At 43.6% G+C, this 15,737-nt stretch overlaps 1 protein-coding gene across 1 annotated transcript; it reads left to right on the plus strand.

Moving 5' to 3' along the window:
- Positions 1-446: 446 nt before the first annotated feature.
- Positions 447-13,484, plus strand: tmem132a (transmembrane protein 132A; the record flags this gene model as incomplete). The annotated part of the gene is made up of 12 exons (XM_062388182.1): positions 447-704; positions 819-1,031; positions 1,131-1,336; positions 3,014-3,154; positions 3,245-3,511; positions 4,374-4,526; positions 5,675-5,870; positions 6,002-6,145; positions 6,649-6,851; positions 8,160-8,379; positions 8,463-8,654; positions 9,615-13,484. Coding segments are annotated over 12 exons (3,153 nt in total), but the record flags the coding sequence as incomplete, so codon positions are not given.
- Positions 13,485-15,737: the final 2,253 nt, after the last annotated feature.

Genomic DNA, 15,737 nt, shown 5'->3' on the forward strand with positions numbered 1-15,737 from the left:
GAAACGTTCCACCTTCGACTAGAAACGATTAGTCACTCAGGAGAGCTCATACGCCTGCCAAGCTCGAACGGTCCCCTTATGGAACCACATTTAAATTTAGGCTACTAGATCTGAATGTTTATTTGGATCTGCAACAGATTACACAACCATAAATATCAGTCCCCTTAACATTTATTTCATTAATTATTCTCTAAGAAATCATCATTTTTGTATCACTTCCTGTGTGTTGTGTTGCTTTAGCCTCTATATTGACCGCACCATGCCAATTCCATGTAAACAAATGACTATCGATAAATAGGTTTACTTCCTGTTGTCTTCCTGTTGTTGTTGTAATTTTGTTGTATATTTTTTTTAAGACGAACAGGAAAGGGAAGAAGAGTGGGATTGTTTTCCTCATTGTGGACTTGTTTTTAGGCCTCATCCTCTAAACATTTTGCTTCAAAACTTTACCTTCTTTTTTCTTGTTTATCCCCTCAGTCCGTCCATCCCTCCTCCAGCCTCCTTTCCCTCTCTCCCTGCCAGTCAACATGTCAGTTGTCCCTCATCCTTGGCAGTTCCTCCCTCTGTCCCAGGCAGAGCTTGGCCCTCTTTTCTCCAACTCCAGCCCCTTCTCTTTCTCAAAGAGCCTCTTCATGATGCCCCCACCCAACTGGGCCCCCAGACCGGGCCTCCAGGCTTCATTTGGCCCTTACTCAGTGACACAGGTAAGAGGAAAAGGACAGGTGAGATCTGTTGTTGGGTTAACTGTCGATGGTAACGCATGCTAGTTCTGTTCCAATCTCAGGAAGCTAACCACCTATCTCTGTGTCTTTCCACAGCTCATATCAGAGGCTGTCCTCCCTCTCTCCCCCCCTTTGTCTGCCTCCCTCCTCTCAGAGCATGTAGAGAGAGGGAGGGATGAGGCAGGGCAGGAAAGGTTCCTTTTGAGGACACTGTTCCACAAGTGGGGTGACACAAGCACCCGAAGGACCTGTGTTACCCTGCATGCCTTCAAGGATACAGAGGAGCACAAGGCCTCCTGTATAACACAGGTGAACACTACAGTGCTTTCTCTCCGTCTTTCTCAGTGATTCCTTGCACCTTCTCCCTTAACTAGTTCTATCTTTCCATCAATCTGTCCTGTCTCCCAGCCTCCTCTAGGGCTATGTGTAGCAACTCTCACGCTGCCCAGTGACTGGTTCGAGGATCAGAACACAAATCGATCACATCCTGATTTGCACAAGTGGCAAAGTAGAATCCACCCTCACAATCGCATCCACAAGCGTGAACGGCAGCGGAGTAGACATCATCACAGCAACCCTGTCAACCGTCAACGTGCGAGTTCTCCTTCACTGAGGTGAGGTGCTAAAGTTTGTTATTTCTTCTTGCATAAGTTCTCACATTTATTTTGGTCAGCAAAAATCACACCACACACTACTCCGCTCCTCTGCTCCCTTCACTGGTTATCAGTGGCTGCCTGTATCGGGTCCAGCCTTCATCCAGGACATGGTCTGCGTCCAATCGGCTTGTTGCTCCCTCACTAGTCACTCAACAAAATCATGACTGTTTGCTGTCCTGGCTCATAAATGGTGGATCGAGCTCCCCATTGACATCAGGACAGCAGAAAGTCTATACATCTTCCACCGCAAACTAAAAACATATTTCTTCCGACTAAACCTTGGTGGAGGTGATGATGTCTAATAAACCACCGTCAACTTATTTTACTTTTTAAAGAAATCAGTTTAGTTGCAGTTACATGTAGTACTTTGTTGCTTTTTGAAGCAAATTGTGCGTTATTGATTCTTGCTGTTCTGGGTGTTCATGCTTGAATGCACTTATCGTAAGTCGTTTCGGATAAAAGTGCCAGCCAAATGAAAGGTAATATAGTATAAAGCCACTTCATGGTAAATATATAATTATGTTAACAATAAAATTAACAATAAACCATGGATATGACAATGTACTCAGAGTTTTTTTTTTCTTAGTGCAAAATGTGCTTAAACAAGGAGCAATTTTCAAGATATATTCAATTGTGTGGCTTTATTCAAAGCTACAGAACAAGGAAGGACTTCAATGTGCACCTCATGAATCAGGAATTGTGGTGCATGTTGGACATGTAATCGACCCTCTGTTTAAATTGTGGCTCCTGTTTTAGAAAAATCCCAGATCTGCAACTGCAACACTCATGTCTCATGCCTCTGTTGGGGACGATATCATAATCTTGAACCATAACCTTCAGCAATTGGAAAAGAAGCTCATCAAAAAACAAGGTGTGTGAGTTTGACTAGTTGACAGCTAGGTTATTTAAATTCAATTCAATTTTATTTGTAGACCAAGATTCAATATTCAAGAGTTTATTGTCATGTGCATACCAATTACATTAAGCAATTGCTAGCAATGAAATGCTTGGGTCACAGGCTCTCTTCTAGCAATGTTCAAAATATAACACATATATATATTTCTTGTGAATGTAAATGTAAAATAAGTATAGGATTCAAAGTGGTATAGCCAGACGTTAACAGTGAAAGACTGGGATTTATAAATGGGATCATAAAGCTTGAATGGGAGATGACTCACAATAAATAATATAATAGTAATCCTCTACATTATAGCAGAGATACTGGAAATTTAGTGCCTGTGTGAATGTGTGCCAGGGATTGCCCAGCTGCTGATGGTCATAATGCTGGATTCAACATTGTGATGATTGTTGGCATCATCCAGTGTAGCACCACAGTGTAATGGTGTTTGGAGTTCTTTGCATTCATCAGTAACAATCAATTAAGCCAATGCAAAAACACCGCAAACAAACAAATCTCGAATACATTTTGGGGACGTTAGGATAGTTTACTAAATGTAACTTGGAACATAAGAAAAAATTAGACTTTGAAACAGGATCATGAACATGCAAACATTCAAGCTTTAAGGTTCAATCACAGGTGTGTTTAAAGCCATGAATCCTATTGTCCTCCGTTAGCTGAAGATGACGATCCTTAGCAGTTACACGTGTGATACGTGAATTTATGTCATGATCCAGGTATCATCCAGGTGTTGATGGGGACCCCCACGCAGATGTTCCACAGGCCCTCAGATACCCAAGGGGCCCTACGAGAAGCCAAATACAGCTCTACTACTCCAATTTTGACACAGTGGCCAACCTGAAGCTGACGCCACCAGGGTATGTTGCAGTAAGTGTGATTCTCTCTCTGACTCTCTTCTCTCAATAATGTTTGTCTGATCTACTTGTACCCACTGAACACCCATCCAGATGTGTGGAGGATCGGGATGCTCAGTCCCAGAGGCAGCTCTTCCATATCAAAGCAGTGGCACTGAGGGAGGAGGAGAGGGAGAAGCAAACAGGGCAGAGGAGGACCAAAGAAGAAGAAGCCTGCTTGAACAGGCAGGATGGGGAGGAGCTTAGCTTGGACTCCCATGTCGTGATTCGCTACCACAGGGGACCAGTCCTGATAGGACAGCCAATCAGGATGTCTGTAAATCTAAGATCCAACTTCAGCGCCGAGTTTGTTGTCATAAGGTGAGCAATAAATCATGTCAATTTTTCTCAATTCTCAATTAAATTAGTATTAACGCCAAATCACAACATCATCTCGAGGCACTTTACATAGAAGTTCCAGACCTGACAGTATTATAGAAAAGCCCAGCAGTTCCCACAACAAGCAGCACTGATGGTTGTGGAGAGAAAAAACTCACTTTTAACTGGAGGAAACTTCTAGAGCCAGACTCAATGTGGGCGGCCATTTCGACCTGTTGGGTGAGCGGCAGAAAGGGGGCAGGAGAGGAGAAGTGGGTAGGAGATAGAGAGAAAAAAGGAACAGCTGTTTAAATGTCATTTAAAACTCTGTCAGACCGGTTGTTAAAATGTTTTTTTTTTTAAAGATCATTTTATTAATGATAGTGGCATTAGTTGATAGTATAAGTTGTAACAAAATTCCTAATCATAATCAGATTTCGAAAAGTAGTTATAATTGCAGATATGGATCCTGCAGCTCTGGAGCCTGGTAGTTGAAGACCCATCTCCCATTCTATTCATTCTAGGGCTAAGTGATCTATTTGGAGTATATGATGGGACTTTGTCTGTGAAGAGCATGATCTTGAATTCTATTCTACTTTTAAGAGCAAATGCTGAGACATGAGTAATATGATGTCTTCTTCTAGGACCAGCTGGAGGATTTTCACAGACGTACTGGGACATCCTGATGTTAAGGAATATTTTCACAATATTGAGCGGGTTGAAGAAGGCTGTCCTAGAGAATAATTTTATGTGCTAAGTCAAATTATGCATCCTGGTTTATGTTAGCATTTTTTAAATACTGCAAACAACTCTTGCAGTTTTACGTCGTAAATCTGTATTTGTGCGTGTTTGTGTGTGTCTTCAGGCTGAAGGTGAAGAAGGGCTTGGTGTCGATGGTGGCACAGAGAACCCTGACCTCTGACCTGTGGGCAGTGACCTTGGAGAAAAGTCGAGGATCCACACATGATGTGTTGTCCATCCTCTGCCACAAACACAGTACACTCAAGCACTCGCACAAGTAGGCAGAGTTTATTTGCCAGTGAAACATGGAGTGAGGTAGCCTGAATGCCAGACGAACTTAGCCCCGCCCACAACAGTTTTGGTCGGGCAGTTCGGTCTGGAGTTGCTCCGTTGGGAAAAAATTATGCCCGACCGGGCCAATCAGATTGTCAGGGCGGGCTTTATACGATGATTGACAGATGATCAACGGTAACGTAATCAACCACGTCATCAACCAAGTGCCCTTGGGTTGAATTCGTTTTCAACAAACATGCCTGCCGCTGGCGAGCTGAGATGTGTAGATGCTGCCATTGAGTCTGTTTTAGAAGACATCGACAGCGCATTCATTTTGAAAGAGGAACACAGAACGTGGAGGCGACGCCAAAGCACCGCGCTAATCCCTATCACGCTTGGCTGTTCACACCGGACACTGAAGCGACGCTGAACCGCCGGGCTAATAATATCACCCGTTGATCCAGTAGATCGCTGCACGGCTTTGTGCCAGTCACACCGGATGCTGAAGCACTGCGCTGCGCCAAGGCTGCCTAGCGGTGCTTCAGCCTCCGGTGTGACCAGCACAAAGTTTTAACATGGGAGTGGATGGGAGCCAGCTGTTATTTAAGGCTTGGCGCTGCGCTGAAGCGTCCGGTGTGAACCCGGCGTTAGTAAATAACTCACAATGCGTTGCTTATCATACGTCACATACTACGTTGCTCTGATTGGTTGTAGGTCTATCCAATTGAGCGAAGAGGAATTTTACTTCCTGGTCAGTTGAAACACGCCCCATAATCACAGCCCAATGGAGCGGTCTCAGACTCACATTCTGACTAGAATTGTGAGTCTGACAACGTCAGGCTAGGAGTGAGGTTCTGTATAAATGAGAAGACAGTTACAGCTAAGGGATGTAAAATCCAATATTTGTTGAAATGTTTCTACCTCATGTGACCATAAAAGACCAGTTTGTTAAGTTTGGCATCTTTGAAATTTAGCATGTTATGCTGAGCACAGTATTTGGGACCACCCTCAAGGTCTCTAGTAAGGACTAATTCAATGGTCTAAGAGCAAGTCCCCTGTGTAATGAAGGTGGGATCTTCTATGTAGCTACTGTGTTTCATGAGACGTACTGTGCTGACATACTGACAGCTCAGTCTCTGTGTCGTCCTGCAGTTCCACCCTTCTTCTGCAGGTAGTGTGTCTGACAGTAGACGGTTTGAGGCGAAGCTTCGGTGTTGCCATGACAGTGTCAGCTAACTGGTGGGTGGAGTACTCTGGGCGCAGTAACCCGCCATCGCCACGAGGGGAGACAGTTAGCACCTTCTCATTCACTGACAGACACATTGTTGGGATTGCTCCCATCACAGAGGTACTTTTTATATATTACTTTATACTTTCTTATTTAATGTATTTATTCATTCCCAAGTCTTTGAAATCTTCTTAAGGTCCCTTTCATATGATATGTTTGTAGATAATTTCGATTATCTGATCTGTCCTCAGAGTAACAAGATCATCAACACCGCCATACTGACCAACCAGCGAGTCTCACTTCCTGTCATTGTGCTGGCCATAAGCCATGATGGGAAGCTGTCAGATGTCACCGCTGCAGTCACATGTCACTCTACCAACGAGAACACTCTCAAGGTGCAACACACATCATTAACATCAGCCTGGCGCACTGATTTATTACTCTATGCTCCTTCATGTTTATTTAGACAAGTCTGACAAAAAGCAATCTTATCACACTGTCCCATACTGTATTCAATTTTCAGCAGCAGGTAACAATCAACTATTTTTCTTGCAGAACTACATCAAATCTGTGAGTTTTAAACAGCAGTTTGGTTTGGTGGAATGGTTCTGTCGGGTAAAGACGCTTAACATAGTCAGACCTTACAATATAATAGAGAATCCCAACAGTTACCACATCGAGCAGCACTGATGATTGTGGAGAGTCATGATTTTCCTGGTATATAATAGTATTTAGCCTTTGTTATTATAAATATACTGATGAAGGCATCACTAATTTAATGCCATATTTACACATTCTTTTGTTACCCATCTCTTTACTGACTTACTTTATGTCCTTTACTGTATGCTTCCTGGTGTGTCTTACACTTGTCCCCTCTCCGTCTCCATCCTAACTACAGGTGTCCAGTGATTGCTCCACCCTCTTTGTGGATGGCAGCGAATCAGGGTTGGGCAACACGTGTGCAGTGGTGGAGTTTCTACTGGGCGCGCTCAGCGGCTCTGTGTGTCTAGAGGTCTGGGCTCCGTCTGTGCCCCTGCGAGTTTCCTTGTCAGACCCCATTCTCAACGCCATCAGTGGCTGGAACCACTTCACAGAGAACGGGTACAAGACAGCCTGAATGTATCCTCACCTTTCAGTCCTGGTTTCCATCTAATTCCTGTACAGGCTGTGTTTGAGTTTCTAAAGATGATCACAATATGAACTGAGGCACATTTTTAAATGGTCTGTATTTATATAGCACTTTTCCAGTCTTGATGGCCACTCAAAGCACTTCACAGTACAGGTTTTTGCCGTTCACCCATTCACAGATTAAGATGAAGATTAAGATGCATTTATTAGTCCCAAACACACTCCACTGTAGTTCACTGTAATTCACTATATGAATGCAACATTCATACAGTGCATCTATGTGTAGCACTTTCTCTATGAAAAGGGGAGGTTTGACTCATTCAACCTAATGCGAAGCAGCGCAGCCCTGACTTAATGGAATGAATGCTGGTTTGAATTATTTGCCATCAAATGATATTAAAACTCTCATGCAGTCGTTCTTAGTTACCAAAGAGTGAAAACATAGTAACACAATCTACACTCACTGATGTGCAGACACACACTACTGGACTGAGTTTAAGACAGTTTAGTGCTGATTGTGAAAGTGGGAAAGGCTCTTAAGGCCGGCGCATGCTTCTGCAACTGCGTCGGCGGCTTTTCACGCAGCTGTGGCGCAGGATTCTTTGTCATTCATGCTTCCCCAAGATCCCCCAAGCGTTGCGCGTCTTACAAAGCAATTCCCCGCCAGAACACTAAGCGGAGTAATGTTTTTTGTCGAAGACGACCTTAGAGACGCCTTCTTTCTTCTTTGTCAATTGTTTATTTACATAGCCACTGCGGCTCCTCATAGCCTCCTTCTGGCGGACAAATCCGCCAGTCAGTGACGGTTTAGACAAGAGATCATACTATCGGATCTCTTCTGCCAAGTGCTCTTCTATTTGGTCCATATTCGTTCTTCTAAATCTCCCGAGATTTCTGCCAGTTTTATGGGGCATGAATCCGGAAACTAGACTCGGGGCGGGATGTGGTAAACAGACCAATCACAAGCCTTGCGGGCTGCGTTAGGCTCGCGTCGTTTTGTCGTGTAGTTAGAAAAATTGGGCGACGCACGTAAGCACGTAAGAAGAGATACATAAGCACGTAAGGTGCCCGCAAGCGCAAGAGCGCTTCCGGGCCCGTGAAAACGCAGAAGCATGCGCCGGCCTTTAGGGTCTGTTGAGCCTTAACCCTTATCTGTAGTCTGAGGTCACACATGTAACTTCTGTGGGGGGGGGGCGACACAGGCGTCCCTCTCCCACACACACACACACACACACACACACACAAACACTTTAGTTCCTCACGTGTCCCATGTTTCCTCAGGTGTGTGCCGGTGTATCAGCGCTCCACGGTTCAGGTTCTGGCTCAGTTCACAGCTCAGGACTCCCGCAGCAGAACGGTACACCTCTTAAACTCGTCTGATTGGTTCGTGGATGTAACAGAGCTGGTCCGTGAGTGGCTGAGAGTGGAGGACCCTGGAGTGGCTTCCCTCGGCAACCAGAACAACCTGATTGGTTTACGGCCAGGAAAGACTTCACTCTATGTAGGTGATAGTTTTGTATCATGACAGTTGGATCTCTCTCCTCTATCATCATCATCATCATCATCTCTCTCTATCTCTCTCAGGTTGGCTCAGAGCAGTGGGATGGCGTGCTGGGCAGATGTGACATCACTGTGACCTCCGAGCCTGTTACCCCTGCAGACCTGTCAGTACAAGTGGTCAATGGCCTCGGCATGTCAGTCATGGGCAGCCCCACACACCCTTCCATTGTCACAACAACAGTGACGGCCTACAATATCCTGTACAACCACCACCAGGTAAGAGAGCAGCCATTTTAGATGTGTGTATGGGATTACACTCCTCATCTGCATAAGGCTCCCTCCCTCTAAACCTTTCCAGCTTTGGATTTTCTGTAAATGGTCTGTATTTATATGGCACAGCCAACAGGGGCAAGTCTGGGTCCAGTGTTCATAGGCAACTAGACATGCCTGTGATTCTTGAAGATGATTCACCTCTCATCCAAATGGGTTGGCCCGCATGCTTAATATACCCAACCTCAGCATAGGTTAAACTCCCTCTTGTAAGTTAGAGCTAAACGTTTTGCGTCTTCATCAAGACTAGAGAAAAGGGTTATGTAAATACAGATCATTTACCATTTAAAAAAAACCTGAAGAGGTCTAAACCTCTTCAAGAAATATAAGCAAGTCAAGATGCCAATCGACAATAAATATGTTTATGTACTGAACATATACAGAGGCTATGGCTGAGAGGTAGAGTGGTCGTTCTCCAACCTGAAGGTCGGCAGTTCGATCCCCAGTCTGACCCATCTGCATGCCGAAGTGTCCTTGGGCAAGATGCTGAACCCCAAATGGCCCACCATAGAATAACAAAGTGCTGTGAATAGATGCACCGTATGAATGTGTGTGTGAATGGGTGAATGTACAATTGTACTGTAAAGTGCTTTGAGTGGTCATCAAGACTAGAAAAGCGCTATATAAATACAAAGCCAAAGCCATTTAACATATAAGGGGAGAATCTTCACAGATATATCATATAAGTACTCTGCTCTGTGTGTTCTTTAAAATAAGCTGCCCAAAATTCTCCCTCTGAATGAGGGCTCAGCTTCCTTTGTGCCTGAGGTTGGCCCTCTTTCATACTGTGATGCCACTATCTGGCTGATACTTGACAATAGTTAACGGTTAACACATGCGATACAGTTAAGAGGACAATGACTTGTGAGGTCTAATGATAATTCCATGCATATCATTTGTCTACAGGAGGCGTCCATCAGCGTTTGGCTTCAGTTTAGCGATGACGCCGCCTCCCTCCTATCCTCCTTCAGTGATCTTCCTTATTTCCTGCGTCTCTCCTCATTGGCTGAGACTGTGGTTGTGGTGACATCGGGCCCCAACCAACGCATCTTTGCCCAGGGCGATGGAGGTGGGCCGTTACTGCGAGCAGAACTTCTGGTTTCAACCTGCACTGACCAGCCAGTCACCTCCAACTTGATAATTGAAGGCAACACGGATTGGACAGATACAGGGGGAGGAGGCAGGATGAGGAGGCTAGCAAGGGGATCCGGTTGGATAAGAGTCAACCTAGACCTGGGTTTCCTGCAGCCAGCAGGGGACAAGGGGGAGGAGGGGGAGGAGTTTGAGTTTGATATATCAGACATGCTAGTTGAGTCAGACAGCAATGTCTACACATCAAACTTTGAAGAAGACAACAGTGGGAATGTGAGCAATGACTACTATGACAAGATAAGCGGGGGAGTGATTAATAGAAATTGGAACAAGGTGGGGAACATAGGGATGGTCAGTCGCAACAATCTGGAAAGAGCTGTTCTGATGCCAAGCCAGCAGGAGGGCTCTGTGTACTTCTCTCCAAGCCATGAGAGAGAGGGAGAGTGGGACGAGAACGGTGGGCAAGGAACTCGAGAGCTGGAGATTGGTGTTGGTGCTGTCCTCTCTCTGCTCTGTCTCTCTGCCGTCCTCTTCTTGGCAAACTGCCTGCCCTGTGCCCTGCGAGACAGGAAGAGGGCAACGGCTGAGGAGAGGGTGGAAGGGGAACTAGAGGATGGCACAAAGGAAAAAGAGGAGGAGGAGATGATTAAGGAAGAGGCAGAGGACATCGGCGCAGGTGAGAGGCAGAAGACAGAGGGTGAAGACGAGATAAAGCGGAAGCATCAGCAGGAAGAGGAGGACCAGGACAATAGAGAAGTGGAGATCATTTGCTGACACATTCACAGGCTGAGCTTCAAATCTGTCCTCATTCTAACACAAAAGCAACAACGAAAATGACGCTGCATTTAAAACGTCCTGGAGGTCTAGCTGCTCCAAATATCACAGGCTGGTCTCATCACAATTTTGTAGGAAATGCTACTAAAAGTAATGCAATAGAATTCGTATGAATTCCACTAAATTGTGTGTCAGGAGGCTGGGGACACGTGACCTATGCGATGCTCTCTCTTCGTGAAAACAAAAAACATGCCGGACATTCATCTAACCCTAACCCTAATATGAAAAACACATATGAAGTCTGCACCACGGTGATTCAGCAGAGTGACAGCCACAGGAATAAGCTTTTCCTGAACCTGCTGATCTGGGAACGGAGGACCCTGTAGCGCCTCCCAGAGGGGAGGAGGACAAACAGTCTTAGACTTGGTTGTGAGAAATTGGGTTATTAATGAACAAAGATGTCTCTAACTTGGTCCAAAGTGAACATATGATTGTGTATAAAGCAAACATACATATTTTGACCATATTTGCCCATTAAATACCTCTTAAAACAGATTTGACAGATTTGATCCAACTTGGACCTCAATGGGGTCTGAGAATGTACACCTGTGTTTAGAACAAGATGAAATGTAAACTTTGTCGTCAAAAAAAAGTAAAGGTCTTGACCTCAGGAGTAACATTATGACACTGGGAGAATTGTGGATGGCTCCTGCTCCTCAGGGATGACCTTTGAACCTTGCACCTGAGTCAGTTTTGATGGCTTACAGGATGGAAACTAAATATGCAACAGACATGGTATGAACTGTTTTGGAATTGTCTTGAACTCCACTACCATAGCCCAATGCAAAACTATGGGGGGGTGCCACTGAGTAGGGTCAAAACCTTGATTAAACTAGATTTGACCGTTTCATTAGTAAGAAAAACTAAATCTAACTAAACAGGTGTTTTTCTCACACCAAAAAACCATAAAGAAGCATCTAACATAATAGGGAAAACTCATTAGAACTACAAAAGATGGGAACAAAACACACACACGTACAGAAACGCCATTCAATTTGTAGTTCTCTGTATGGTTCTTCCTGGTTTAGATTAGGGTTGTGAAAATAGGGTTTAGAAAACAAATTAGCGGGGGATTTTTTTAACCATGAATGAGCATATTGAAACTGAAACACACATATCTCGACATAGATATCATCAAAACACATTTTTATTAAGAAACATTGCTAAAATATAACGTTTTCCACCAGGAATACATCATCTCCGCCATCTTGCTTTATCAGAGCGCTGCGGAGGTCTGAAAATGTAGCGCTAAAAATACGTATGATTCTTTACGAAAATTTTGACATAACTTTTAGTACGATATCTTACGAACCGTTTCATGAGACCACGTTGCGCACGTTGAATGTCAAGCTTGGAGCAGAAATTGTCCACACTTTGTTCACTGCTGAGGGTCAATACTGAAATTAACTGAAACTCTGGGCACTATTCAAGGTTTAAACTTTTTCTTTAAACTCTGCAGTGGATCTAGAATATAAGAGGGTCGTCCCTGTCTCCTTTTAACGCTAACCCCAACCCCCCGAAGATTCATGATAGTGAGAGTACCAGTAACCATGTGATATGGGATATAATGCCACAGCATTACTCCAATACACCATTTAAAGTTTGTGGTCTCCCATACCCCCAGTGCAACTGTGACATCACTTTGTTTTCGGGGTGTTTTGTAGCGTCACTTGTGAGACAATGTGATGTTGCACTCTAATGTGTAAATTCAATTTCACAGCTAAGTCTGTTGGTTTGGATTCTTGAATCCAGCTCATACTTGTTTTTCACTATATCCCTCAGATTCAGCTTTATTTGTCTAACTGTGCATAACTGTCATCCTTTGTCATTGGTTTGTGTGACTTTAAGATTTGAGTATGGATGTTTGTTTGATTTGTTATATTTTTCCTGATGCGCAGGGCAAATAACTATTTTAACCTTTCAAATCTTTGTACAAATTGATAAGGGCAGCATCACCATCAGGTAGCTTTTAACTGGCTGATTTAGGAAAACCTACTTAGAACAAGGTCTTCCAAGTCCTCATTTAAAGACCTTGAATTTTTACAGTAGTTTACAGCATGACAGCTGAAACTGAGCAATGTTTCTTATGAATATCATAGCCTAAACAGTTCGGTCTATCAGGGTTGGCTTTAGCCATCACCACATTTTCAATGAGGTTTAAAAATGTGGTCAAGGGAACATTTACATGTGCACGGCAAAAGAGCGACTGTTAATACTACTACTGCATCTATTGAGAACAAGAGCTCATGTAATAATCCTGCTGACGCTACAGGATTTATGGTGATAGTTGCAGTTGTCTATCAGTGCACCCAGGCTTTATTCAGTCCACTGGATCTTTACTCAGTCAATCGGACATTTATCAAATCAATCCGGTCTTCACTCAGTCGAACCATGATGCAGTTGATGATATGTGGTTATACATATCAGTGGACTTGAAAGCAGGTTGACAGAACATGATTTGCTCTTATTAAATAAAATTAAACTTCTGAAGCAGATGAGATTTCCAGACAAATTGTACCTCAGTGGATTGACAGCTTTTGATGTCTTTATTCTATCCAGTGTATACTATGTATTTACAGACCATTGAATAATTACTTTGTATTTTGAAACTACGTATTTAAATCCAAACCTGAATCTTCTCTTTTCTTAATGTGTCATCTGGTCTGTTGTCTTTATCTGATCTAAAATCGTGTTTAAATGAAATAAACGTTTTGAAGGACAGCTGACTTTGTAATGACAGACGTTTGATGGAGCGGAGCTGTTAAACAGTGTGTGTTGTGCACATAGGACTGCATGAGATACGATTGTAAATAAAACATGAATTAAACCCCAGACAATGTCTAACTGTCAAAATAGTCGAACAAAATATTCCATTACCAGTTAGAGCTAATTAGTGCGCCAGAACGTTACTTGTTCTATTTTATGACACATGACACACAGAGCTTCTCTTTCCAGCTTCTCCTTCCTCTTCTCCATCCCTATCCCCCTTCCCCGGAATCCCTTTGCTTTATCATCCCCAGATCCAGGGCCTCTGTGGCCGCACCATGGATTGCGGTTTGTGGTTCGCGCACCAGGGGTCGCAGTGTTGGATCCAGTGTGGCGGATTCTGAGTCATGTGGGCTGATCAAGGTGCTGGTGGCGGACCCTGTGTCGCGTTGGCATTGGGCATGAGCGGTGGACCAGGACCGCTTGTGATGGGTCCTGGTGGGCGGCGGTGGACGGTGACTGAGGACTGGAGTGGCGTCTGGTCTGGATGGTGGATCGTGGTCTAGATGGTTGCTGAGCATGGACTGTGCTTGCAGCGGGACTGCTTGGCATGTCATGTTGGGGTTGTCCTTCGGGATGTCTACCCACATCAAATGCTGCTATAGACTTTGATTATTGACGATGTTCTCCTGCACGTGGCATCTATTGCAATGCTGTCCGTCCTGGGAGAGGGATCCCTCACATGTGGCTCTCTCTGAGGTTTCTACATATTTTTACCCTGTTAAAAGGGTTTTTAGTAGTTTTTCCTTACTCTTGCTGAGGGTTAAGGACAGAGGATGTCACACCCTGTTAAAGCCCTATGAGATGAATTGTACTTTGTGAATATGGGCTATACAAATAAAATTTGATTGATTGATTGATTGATTACCCATGTTTGATACCAGCTTAAAATCCTTTTTTTGTTTCTTTTTTTAAAGCATGTTATTATTTCTAGCAAAATGTCCTCCAAGTGAAAGCACTCTTGTGGAATAGCCTTTTTCATCCTGGGTCAAAGTCATCACCTCTCGTATTGTAAAAGGATTGGTAACCGATCACCAACCATCAAGTGAAAGTCTGATTTCACGGGCTTCGGGAAGTTTTTGCCGACAGCAGTGAAAGACATCCGATTGCAGCGTCCTCTAGCGGATTAATAGTGAAATGTAATATGGAGATTTGGTGATCCAGACAATCACCGAGTGTGAAGGTTGAAAAAAACACACATTAGCGTCCAGCGTCACACTCATACTCAGTAAATAGAAAGTTATGAACCCTAAAATACGCTAGTATCATATAAATAGGAAATGTGCCAGACAACAGAAACGGTCAGCAGAGTGGCGCAGCGGAAGCGTGCTGGGCCCATAACCCAGAGGTCGATGGATCGAAACCATCCTCTGCTAGTGACGTTCTTTTTCTCATCTGACTTTACAGAAGCTGTTTTTAGACGACACGTCTACACTTAATGCACCTTTACCACTTACAAATACCTCATAGTTTTACTTTTACATCGGCTCATTGTGGTCACGGTAGTGTAACACGGCGGAGCTACATGTAAACACAAGTCAGATTCGGAGCTGACGAGCACTTTCCATTAAAAGCATGAAAGCCAACCTTTCTTTGAACAGCTGGGGTCACTTTTGTCAGGTCGATGCGAAATAAGTTCCGGAGCTAAAAGAAACTGCATACGTCTGATGAGATGAGGGGCTGGGACGTACGGCCGTGAATTACGAGTCTTCCCCTGACACTAAAACGGAGGAAAAGCACTCTGCAGAGGAGGGATTGAAGACGGAGAGAAAACGTAGAGGAAAAATTTGCGAAACTGAAGTAAACTGATCATTAATATTGATTCAGCTCTGATTGTGTTTTTAGAATCATGGCTCCACACTCTCTTCTCCAGTATTATGCATCTCTCAAACATCTCCCCAGAGTTTGACACCAGTAGGACAGCGGCTACATTTATTGACGATGCCATACTGTCAAATAGAACAATTTATAACTTTTAATACTGGCTTTGAAATTAGATTTTTAATTGTGATAGTATTGATACACTTTATTTATATAGCAATGTAAGACACACTTGTTACTATCAACATGTACACCTACACACACCTGGTACATTTATTTGGATGAGAATATTCTTTTCTAATTGAATACAATTATCGATATCATTTATAACAATATGACAATGGCAGGGCAGGGTTTGGGGACAAAAGCTAATTAGTAGATACAAGATTTGTAGATATAGACACAAACAATCAAATGAAATGTCTGTACATGGTGTGAAATATTGTTAAAATTGAACAGTGGATTTTTATAAGTTTAATGCCGCCTTGTATATGAATACAAAAAATTAGAACACAA

Source organism: Platichthys flesus, chromosome 5, assembly GCF_949316205.1.
Source record: "Platichthys flesus chromosome 5, fPlaFle2.1, whole genome shotgun sequence".
Lineage (NCBI taxonomy): Eukaryota > Metazoa > Chordata > Actinopteri > Pleuronectiformes > Pleuronectidae > Platichthys > Platichthys flesus.